Below are 11,330 nucleotides of genomic sequence, written 5' to 3' on the forward strand. Positions count from 1 at the left end.
GTTCTTGTCCGCCCATTTGCTGAGCCTGTCCAGGTCAGCCTGGATCACCCACCTGTCTTCTGGTGTAGATGCTTTGCCCCAAAGTTTGGTGTCATCGGTGAACTTGGCCAGTCCGCTTCTGACTCCAATGTCCACATCATTAATGAAGATGTTGAACAATATGGGTCCAAGAACAGAGCCTTGGGGGACCCCACTGGTCATAGGGCACCATGATGATTGACTTCCATTTTGGTGACACTCAGAAAGAGGCAGACCCCTTCCCACACTCCCTTTGCATATGTACACTCCCAAAACACACGTCCCACCATTTCTTCTTCCCTGCACGTCTCTCGTCAATTTCTTATGATCCTTCAGGACCTCCAGCCCTACCTTCCTTATTTTATACCTCTGCATAAAATCTTCCAACCTGATGTAATGAATCAGTGGTTGCCATGCCCATGGACTCTTCGAAGAAGTCTGATATATTCCCCATTTCCTCCAAATTGCAGCTACATGAAATTGGGTGAGACATGCTGCTTTCCCCTCTCCTTCCATTACCATCTTGCATGCTGCACTTAGATATTTCACATAAAAGAACAATCCCAGGTCCAGCAGCCCCCCTTCCCCCCATCTCTCTTGCTTTGAACAGTTCAGCTTTATCCAACCTTTCCTTTTTTGGCATTCCAGAAGAACACACACATTTCCCTCTACTTTTCTTGTCTGCCACCACGTCAGTGGGAATACATAGAATTCCCATATATAGAATAATTGGCAGTAGCACAGCCTTAACCACCACCATTTTTTCAGCAAAGGACAGTGTCCTTTCTGGACCATAACCAAAGTATTTGCTGTATCCTTGCCATCACCTTTTTCCATGCTGTGTTACCTTTTCCTTCAGCATCCAACAGGATCCCTAGCACTCTCATTTCTCTCTTTCTCTCTCTCTCCCTCATTTCTCCAATTTCCTCCAGCTCCGTTATGGTGCTTTTTGATCTATTTAGTTTAACCCCCATCACTTCTCCATGCTCTGTATGCTTTAGAACCCTTTCTATCGAAAATCTCTCTCTAACCACTACATATATATCATCTATGTATAATATGCATTTTACCTCTTCCGCCTCCTGGTATCTTTACTCCACTTATGGCTTTGTCTTTTTTTATTCTTTGTACTAATGGTTCCATGCTGCACACAAATAGTAGTGGCAACAGGGTGCACCCTTGTCTCACCCCTGTATAGATTTTAAAGGCCCCACTGAGATGCCCAATCATTTGGATTTGACTGTCCACTTCTCTGTACAATAACATTATCCAGCATATAAATTTCTCTGGGAACCCCATTTTTCCTAACACTTCAAATATATTATCATGATCCACTCTGTCGTGTGTTTTTTCTAAATCTAGGTTTGCTGTAACTGTGTGTGCTTTCCTCTCTTGGATGTGGGACAGTGCATCTCTGCTCACTTTGGAGATCCTTCTATCTGGTACTGCATATACATGGTCTTCATGTATTATCTTCTGTACTATTTTCCTCATTTTCAAAGCCAGCATCTTGGCCACTAACTTACAGTCCATATTAAAGAGTATAATCTGTCTCCAGTTTTTCAGGTGTTCCTCCTCCCCTTTCTTGAAGAGTAAGATCATAATTCCTTTTGTAAAAACTTTCTCTGCCTCTCCTGTTTCCACTAGTTCCTCAGATAATTCCACTATAACCTTCCCTACTCATGCCCAGAACTTCTTGTAAAATTCCATAGGTAGTCTATCTGCTCCTGGTGCTTGTGCTAAACATATTTTCTTTCTCATCTTTCTTTTAAACCAGCTTTCTATCTCTTGCCTTGCTTTTTTCTCATTCTTCTCATATCTGTCTACTTCAGCAGCTTTGTTTAGCAGTTTCTGCATCTTTCTTTGCAGCTTTCTCAGCTCTTTCACTCTTTTCCCCACAGTTCTTCAGCCTTCCTTCCTGAGGAATTCTCCTGTCCTCCTCTTCACAATCAACCACCATTCTCTGGTACTCTTAAAATATTTCTTCAATGTTCACACCTCCAGGGTCATCCCTGAGAGGTGGAGGGTGCAAATTGAGGCAACCGCCCTGGGCCCCACGCTTTGGGGGGCCCCGTGGAGCCAGACAGAGCAGCACAGCGACTCCGCACTGCTGCCAGCTTCACATTCGGCCACTCAGCACCCCCAACCCTTCCCCCTACCACCAAATCCGCCACATCCAGCTGCTCGCTACCTTCCCCCCTCTGCTGAATCTACCACCAGCTTCCTTGCATCTGAGAGCAGGGCCCCACACAAGCTGATTTGCCCCAGGCCCCTCACCCTGCTCAGGTCGTCTCTGCACACCTAATTCTGTCTCATGTACACTTGACATATCTCTGTACCTTGTAACAGTCACACATTTAGCTTCCACACTCCCCTTCATCTTTTGGGGCTCTTACAGAGACTCAGTTCCACCTTCAGTATCCAGTGATCACTAAATGCCACAGTTATGGTTTCTTTCTTTCTTATCTCTATTTCTTTTAATACAAACACGAAGTCAGTTCTTGACTCTTTCCACCAGGGTCAGGTCCAGTGAAAGTTTTCTCCCTGCCCACACATCTCTCAGTGACTCTTCTTTTATTATATTTGCTAACAATCTGGACGAGCTGTCTAAAGTTCATTTCCTCCTCCTTCTGTTCTGTCACCCATTTGTATTATACAGCTGAAGTCCTTGGTTATAATCCAGTCTCCCTCCAACCATGAATACTGATAGATTTCAAAGCAGAGCCTTCCTCTCCTCTCTCTCTAGTGGTTCATATGCATTGAAAATTTCTAATTCTGTTTCTCTGAGGGATGGTATCATTTGTTGTAACCTGCCAGTGCTGATGTCTTCCACTTGCTTTCCTCTTAACTTTTGATTCTTGAATAGTATTGCTACCCCTGCTGCTTTGTTTTCATTTGTCCCTCAGCTCCATGATCTTGGAGTCTCAATGGAGATCAGCCAGGACCTGCATAGGCAGGGTGTATGACCAGGCAGATAGGATGGGGCCACTTAGGGAGTTTTGGTCAGCTGTTGTGCAGGGAGGGAGCGGAGGGGGTGTGCTGACCTGGCCTGCAACAGGTCACCACAACTCTCTATGTGGCCCATGGGCCAAATAATTGCCCATCCTTGATGCAACATCACTCCAAACAAGGTCTCTGTGTACTAGTCCTGGAACCAGATGCAGGGTAGCCAGATTAGAGTGGCTCTTCTGCTTCAGCCTCTTAAATACAAATGGGAAACAAGGGGGCTTCATGAGAGAAGAGCAGGCTTGTTTAAAATTGACCTCCCAGGCAAAGATCAGTCTGCACCATGCAAGTGCAATGCTACTTCCAGTGCCATGTGATTGCAAAAATGAATTAATTGGAGGGGTAGAAGTGGGGGGAAAGGTGAGTCCACTCAGCTAGTGTGTGCTCTGTGTTTGTGGGTCAGGCATACAATACTGACCTTAAAAAAACACTGCTGTAGTGTCTTCGAAACTGATTGTCAGGTAACACTGGTGACAGTGAAGTCACCATCTACCACATGGCTACTACACAAGATAATTAAAAAATAGCCTGCTCTGTAATTTTGAACTCTATACTTAAGGCCTCTTTCTCCTGCCTCCCCACCTCCAGGTGCCTCTTGATGGAACGTGATGCACTGAGACCAAATTCGCCGTTGACTGAGCGGCTTATTCGAAAGGCATCAGCTGTTCATGCAGTGGCTTGAATCTCTCTCTCATTCAGATGAAATCATGGTTAGCACTATTAATCAATAGCTTCCCATGGAATTAAAGGAATCAAAATGGGGGGAATCACTGCTTCATAAGCCATATCAGATCTCCTGCTTGCCTGAACTTTGGAATGCTCTTGTAGGTGATTCAGCATTGATGCTTAACTTCCTGGAGCATCTCCAGTCCTAACAAGAAATTGGCTTAGTTATGCCTGGGAAAAGGCAGCAGTTGCAGGAAAAGTAGAGGACTATCAATCCTTTGTTTAAAACCTGCTGAGCCATCACTTTCTAGAAATGTGGATGGTTTCTATACCTCTTGCGTTGTGAGATAACAGCCCTCTAGACTGGCAGTCAAATTATTTCTCGGCTTTGCTATTCTAGTCCATAAATAGGAAAGGGTGGACATTCAAACTGCTTTTCAAGAACATAAAACATTAAATGGGATATATTATAGAAGTCTGGGTGATGCCAGAGGTATAGGAAGCATACAAGACAGCATTGGCCCACCGTTACATCTCAGCACAAAGTTATGGGCCAAACCTTGCGCTTTTCCCTATTACTACAAGAGAAGAGGTCCTGGCCTCACAGAACTACTGCTGACATGGGAACAGAAGTTGGGAGCCATATACCTCCCTCAAGTTCTGTCCCACGCGCAGAGTGGTGAGGAAACAGATATGAGACTTGAAGCCAGAACACTCACAGCACTCTGCACGCAGTCTTTTGTTCTTGGCCTGCATGCTGATTCCAGAAGTTCTTCAAAGACACTTTGCATTGCTGTCTAAGATTATGTCTGTATGATATTCTTTGCCATGATTCCTCTAAATATTTTACTGCTTGTTTCTGTTATTGCATCTTTAATGGAAATTTAAAAATCAAGGTGATTTTTATACTTATAATGCTCCACACTTTTATAACAAATCTAACAAGGGGTAATGATAGTGGGGAACAATAGTTGAAGTCTACTGGCAATCTATTAAGTGTTCATGTGATCTTTATTACAGTTGCATTTTGGTACATTACCAACAATTGTAGGTAAAATTCATTCTTACATTTTGTATTGCCCTTTTATTTATATAATTCCTTGGCAGGGAAATGACTACCTATATGTATAGAACTGTGAAGTTTTTGCATAAATGTTTGGATCCAATTCAACGTAAGGCTTCTTACCCTAGAGCAGAGGTCAGCCACCCCTGGTACGTGCCAGAGCATGGCACGTAAAGACATTTTGCTTGGCACACCGGCCCTTGGGTAAGATAACAGGGGAGCTGCAAGGGGCCTCATCCTTCTTCTGGTAGTGCAGCCCTGGTCCCTCCCCCCTGTCCACTGAGGCACACATGTACCTGCTTCCAGCAATGAGCTGGTCTGGGGCTCTGCCGACCCCACTGCAGCTACTTGCAGCCTTCTGGCTGCCTGCAACAGCTAGCCCGGGCTCTGGGAAGGCCCCTGCCACCTGCCCAGGCTCTGGGAAGGCCCCTGCCACCTGCCATAGAGTCTGAGCTGCTCACAGCAGGTGGTGGGGAGGCTGCCAGCAGCTGCAACAGGGTCCATGGAGCCCCAGCTCGGCTCACTGCTGGCAGCGAGAGCACGTGAGCCTTGGGCAGGGAAAGGGCCAGGGCTGTGCTGCCACAAGAAGGGTCCTTTGAAAATCCCACCTGTCATGAGCCCTTATTTTCTTTATAAATAAGTACATGGTTTACTCATGTGACTGGGTATTACAGCCTAACTTATGAGGGACTCCTGAACAGCATCCCCTATCTAAGTAAAGAAGCAAAATAAAACCTAAAACAACAAGGCCACAGGCAAACCTCTTGAAATAATAGAAAAAAGTAGAATGAGCAGCCTGTAGAGACCACACCAGGAATACTGTGTTCTATTCCTAGCCTCTCAGGTGGGTATAAATAAACCAGTATTTGGTGAAGAAGCTATCCAGATGCAAGGGCAGAATTTGGTCTTTAATTATCTGGTGTTTTTTAAATATGCACATGGACATAGAACTTGAACTTGAGGAATGGCAATACTAATTCGCTAATAATTTGTGAAACGTCAACAAAAAAAAGAGGCCATCATTTACTGTAACGAAGGCCCCTAAGCCCTCTGACTGAGTGCAGGGTGAAAGCTCCGGTGAAGCAAACTGCAGAGTTGTGAGCCTATTAATAGGGTGCAGGTTGCAAGGGCAGATCAGAAGGAGCAAAGCAGTAAGCATGCCAGTTAAGCAGGGGAAAACCTTGGGGCCCATCAGGGAAGGAGCAGTAAGAGCAGCGAGCCTGCTGAGTACAGGAGGAATCCTTATGTCTCATTAGGGAAGTGGGGGGAATGACTGGAAAGGAAGGAGCCAAGCAGGGAATTTTAACAGAATTAGGCTGAGGTGGAGGTCTGACCCAGGCCAAGGTGCTCTGCGTGGACTGCAAGGGAGAGTCCTACAGATGGGTAAATTTTGGTTATTTTACTGATGGCTTCTGTTATGGGAAGTGTTTGCTCATTTGTAAAGTGAGGCATGGGGAGGCTGGCGAGAACCCTCTTAAAGGGGCAACACGGTGGAGGCTGCCCAGGACAAAACACTCTGAGGGCTTTGCTACTGCAGGCCCAAGTTCTCCATGTGGGCTTCTGAATGGCTGAAGGGATTCTGTGTGGGCTGCTGAAGGATGCCTAGAGCATCCCTCTGATCACCTGAGGGCTGCCTCTCAGCTTTATCACTGATAACTTCAAGGTGACTTGGTAAGCAAGGTGGGAGAGGTTGTTGGGGTGCTGGACAAGGGAGCAGGCTGCCAGGGACAGAAGCCCATCCCAGGGCACCCCAGGCCTGCCATGTTATAAATGACACCTAAATGAATGTGATTTGTATTTCAGCATTGCTGAGCAATTGCAGGTCTCCCATTGATGCCAATAGGAAAATCACTTATAAATTAAGCCACACATTTTTTTAAGAAGTGCTTAACATACCTTGAAGTTTTGAATGCTTGCCTTTGTCCTAATGAGAGCTGTAATCCTGGTCCTGACTTTGGAGGTTGAGGACTGGTGAATTCCCTCATGTGTTATGCTTAGTCCTCCTCTCTTGTAAAGCCCACCTACTGGAGCCCCTTGTTTCCAGCTGCCTGGTAGGTGGGAGATCAGATGCTTCCTCACACTGCATTAAGGACTAGGTTCCCCACACAATAGAATGTTAAATTTAAGGTTCCTGTGTTCTGGTTTGCCAGATGTACACATGGTACTTTATGTTATCCAGACATTAGGGATTCTTCCTTCCTCCTCCTTCATAACCATCACCTGTGGGAATGTTTTGTTCCCTGGGATTATTAGGAAGAACACATTCCCATGTCTCCTGCAGATTCAGTTCTTTGCAAATTTAGAAGCAGACTGGACCCCCAGCCTGTGACACAAGCCCTTAAATTATACAGAAGTGTGAACTTTTTCTTGGACACTCAACTTCCTGTTACCTTTTGTTTTCAGTTGTAACTAGTTTCTAGTTGCCAGGCAAGGCAATTTGAATAGATTCTTTCTTGAATTTATGAGATAGACTGTTATACCTTTTCAAAGTTGCAACTTTTTTCCCTCCAAATAAGATTTATGAGCTGGGGTAAAATGCTTTAAAAAAAGACCTTTCCCATTGGAAACATAGGTCCAATTAAGTTCAATAAGATGTAAGTTTACTCCAGGGGTGCTCAATCTTTGGCCTGTGGGCCAGATCCAGGCCCGTGGGCTCCCCGCGCAGCCAGAAACTTGGTGGCAGGGAAGCAGTGGCAGGATTAATTCCTGCTGCATTGCCAAATTTCCAGACCCACTGGGAACCTCATGGGCTAAATTACATGACTGAGCACTAGCTGGTGCCAGTGTGTGGCTGTATCTGGGGACACAAGGTTGGGCTGGCACGGACCCAAGTCCAGTTACATCCACAGATCATATACTGACCCTGCATGGGATCTGGACCATGGACTGACCCTATACCACTCATCTGGCTTCTACATCCAGAGGATTAGGTCCCACTGGTTTACTCCATAGAGGGTACATTCACATATGCATATTAACATGACTCAAACTCCAGGGCTTATTGCGCCTGGAACTGCAGTGCGTTGAGTGGGGTCGGAGCAGCTCCAGCTGGCAGAGGGCACAGAGGGGTCAGCCTGCCAGCTTGGGGCTGCTCCAACATGGGCTCAACATGCTGCAGAAGGGCTGGCTGGGGCACAAGGGTGCTCTGGTGCGAGGCTAGCCAGCAGCCAGTCCTCTCACTGAAGCACCCTCATGCCCCAGGCACCCCTGTCAGCATCTCCACATGCACTGCTTATGAGTAAAAAAACAAGTACTATCCTGCTGCAGTTTAAATTTATGCTTGCCATGGGTGCTATTACAGTATATAACCAGTAGGTGGCAGGGTGCCACTGGGCAAAGTTACCCTTGGATGATAATGACTAGGGGAACACATACAACCAAAACACCTCCTCGCTTTGCATAACTTTACAGGCAGTCCTCAGACTTACAACACAATTGGTTTCTGAAAACCACATCATAAGTCAAAACATTGTAACTCAGAACCAATTTTCCCATAAGAAACAAGGTTATAAATGGGGGATTGGTTCCTGAACCTGATTTTTCACCAAAAATACCCCAAAATTTTGTACTTGACCACTTATAGATGAGTAACATAGCTACATTAATCTATTTATATTGTAAATAGCAATTGATTTGGAAGGACTTCTTTGAGGTGACTTTGCTGGACTTTTTGAAGGGCTCTTGGCTGGAGTCTTCTCAGGAGTCTTGGCTGCAGGTTTTTCTGGAGTCTTGGCTGCTTTCTTAAAGAAAGTGTCCAAGGAAGTTTGGACAGATGTTCACCAGGGAGATGGGCAATGCAGTGAACTTGTTCACTGGCGTGGTGTCGCATTGGATCAAGCGTTGTAAGTCGAAACTGATGTTATAAAGTTGAAACAGGGTGTTAAGTGCAAAATGTTGTAAGTCGAGGACTGGCTGTACTCTGGAGTGGCTTAAACAGGTAAGGCTGTGAGTCATGTGCCTGCTCCACTTTTATTATGGAGCAAAGTCAGTTTATTCCATAGTAAATGTGCAAAGTAAAATAAAGTAAATTTCACTTTACTGCAAAGTGAAATAAACCATGTCCAAACAAAAGCATCCTTAAGATGTTTACTTGCACAGCTAATTAGCTGTACAGTAAACACCTCAGCGTCTACACATGAGCCCCTATTAGGGAGCAGGAAGCTAAAACTCCACAGCAGGCTAGGACTTGTAAATACTGTCTTGCTGCAGGGTTTTCATGTGTAACAGCGCATATGTAGATGCTGAGCTGGCTGGCTGGAGCACAAGGCTGCCTGCTGGCTAGCCCCACACTGAAGCACCCTCATGCTCCAGCCAGCCCCTCTGCAGCACACTGAGCCCAGTCAGAGCAACTCTGCCAGCCAGGGGTGCTGCAACACGGCTCAACGTGCTGCAGCCCAGGCGCATGTGTAAACCGGGTACCTTGGAGCTTCCCAGGAGCAATAAACTGTGGAACAATAAGCTCTACAGTTTAGTGCTGCCCCCTAATGGCACATGTAGATGTGCCCATTGAGAGTATACACATGGCAAGTGACTATGGAGCAGCTATTGTGCTGTAAATTCACAATATAGGCAATGGCTTCTTTACCAGTGTGGATATGTCTTTAAGCCCCTGAACTGAACATTTTTTGAAGTATTATTTTTGGTCAAAATGAGTATCAGGCATAACTTGTACTTTATAAATCTGTGCCATTTCCAAAATGCACTATGTTGATTACAATAATAATGTATTCTACATGATTATTGGCAGCTATCTTGGTGCCATTTCATTTGTGCAAGCTGAATGAAAGTTACATTCTGAACCAGCACTGCGAGAACATTTGCACCCACCCATCCCCTCCCCATTTAGAACAGTAGGAACACAAACCTTTTGCTTTTTTTTACTACTTTAGCTGATAGCAGGGAAGATCTCAGATTCCACATAATTGACAAAATGATATAACCAACCACACTTTTTGCTATCTAGTTTATTACAGGCACTTTGTAATTGCAAAGCTCAGTTACAGACCACTTCTATACAAAAACTGTGTCATTTGCCTCAATCTTTCATAATGAGCAGTTGGCCGATGCTAGACATTGATTCAGAATGTAAAAGAACAAGAGCCACAATGCAATGCCAATATTACCCTGGTCATTTGCCCACTATGTTAATGGCCTATTAAGCTACATGTCTAACAACAGAAGAATATCAAGTATATACTTTATTTTTACTATAGCAAGTTTAAGGATAATTTTGGAAATTCAATGATGAACTACAAAAGAAAAAGAATGTGAAAAAAGCCATCCATTGCCACTACCAAATCCAATATTTCTGATTTTAAGATAATATTGAAAAAAACACGTAAATGTATAATTGCTTCGACCAGCTCTTGCAGTACGATTTGCTAGTCTTACATACTTCCCCCCTCCCCATGGGAACCTTCTAAACTAAACAGTTTAGATTTGTCTCTCCAGACTTAAAATTTGTCTAATACTCCTTCCTAGGATGTAATTTAACAGGTTATACTTCAGAAAAAATAAAATTATTTCCCCCCGCAAAATCCGGCAGAGTATCATCGTCTTCAATTAGTCACATTCCAGAACATTAGTAGATATGTTTCCCTCCCACTAGCTGGAGGATTTTTCTCAGTCTTGCCAAAAATATTCACTGACGTCTCAACTGAAAAGATCAGCACTTAGAAAAGTGTCAAAAGTTGATGGAAATTTATTATCTTCGTTTCCACTGATGCCCTGAAATGAAAGCATCTTAGTCTGCAGATCAGTTAACTAAACAGGCTTGGTTGCCATTGAAACAGTTGCTCATTCCTGCAAATGCTGACATTAAACATGGTTTACCTGAAGAAAAACCAGAACCATTTATCACTCTACCACTGTCAGCAGTAGGCAATTTTCTTAGTGTAGAATGGGCCACACAAAACACAACTGAGTTTAGGCAAGAGAGCATATTCTAATGCACAAGTGATTGAGAACATCTTCAGAAACGTTCTCTCTGTGCAAGTCATGTGACATCTCCAGCTCAACGAGAATTTACGTTTGTCTTGTAGGATAGAAAATAGTATAACACAACTTTTTATTTCTGTCCTACAGCATTCCCATGTCCACACATGGAAAACGACATATACTACAAGCAAGGTTTTCAAGTGAATTCAACACTACCTTTCATTTTATGCTTGTAGTCGCTAGCAACTGAGAAAAAAATTCCAGTATTTGCCTTTTCCCAGATTGCCTACTATAATGGTCATACCTTGACCTAAAGATAAAGTTGCGCAAACCTACAGCAGAAGGGTAAACAGAATTTTATCTGATTGTCTTCTGTATCAACCACTAGACTGACATTGCTGGTGCATGTTTAAGAAATTCCTGCATTTAAAACCTAGTCTTTACGCCAATTTAAAAGGGAAAGTCTTAATTTTTCTAAGTTACTGTTTTAACAAATATCACTGAGAGAGAAAATTCTAGACCATGTTCATTACATAGTAGGTACTTCAAATTGCTTAGAAATGACAGAGGAGAAAATCAGAAATTGTAGATATACAATAAAAAGAGACCCTTCTATAAAGGTTTCCTACTTACCTCTAGG

General features: G+C 44.0%; 1 protein-coding gene across 3 annotated transcripts in view; it reads left to right on the forward strand.

Annotated features, from left to right (window-relative positions):
- LOC109296526 (tetratricopeptide repeat protein 38-like) overlaps positions 1 to 4,763 on the forward strand; it is a 47,394-nt gene extending 42,631 nt beyond the window's left edge. For 2 of the 3 annotated variants that reach the window (XM_019515941.1, XM_019515942.1), the window contains one exon: positions 3,613 to 4,763. In XM_019515941.1, the coding sequence (XP_019371486.1) occupies positions 3,613 to 3,706 (94 nt within the window). In that variant the 3' untranslated portion in view covers positions 3,707 to 4,763. The remainder of the gene's footprint in view (positions 1 to 3,612) is intronic. The other variant, XM_019515943.1, reaches the window with a different exon arrangement.
- The last annotated feature ends 6,567 nt before the right edge of the window (positions 4,764 to 11,330 follow it).

Source organism: Gavialis gangeticus, unplaced genomic scaffold (assembly GCF_001723915.1).
Source record: "Gavialis gangeticus isolate Ggan-Ray unplaced genomic scaffold, GavGan_comp1, whole genome shotgun sequence".
NCBI classification, from domain to species: Eukaryota; Metazoa; Chordata; order Crocodylia; family Gavialidae; genus Gavialis; species Gavialis gangeticus.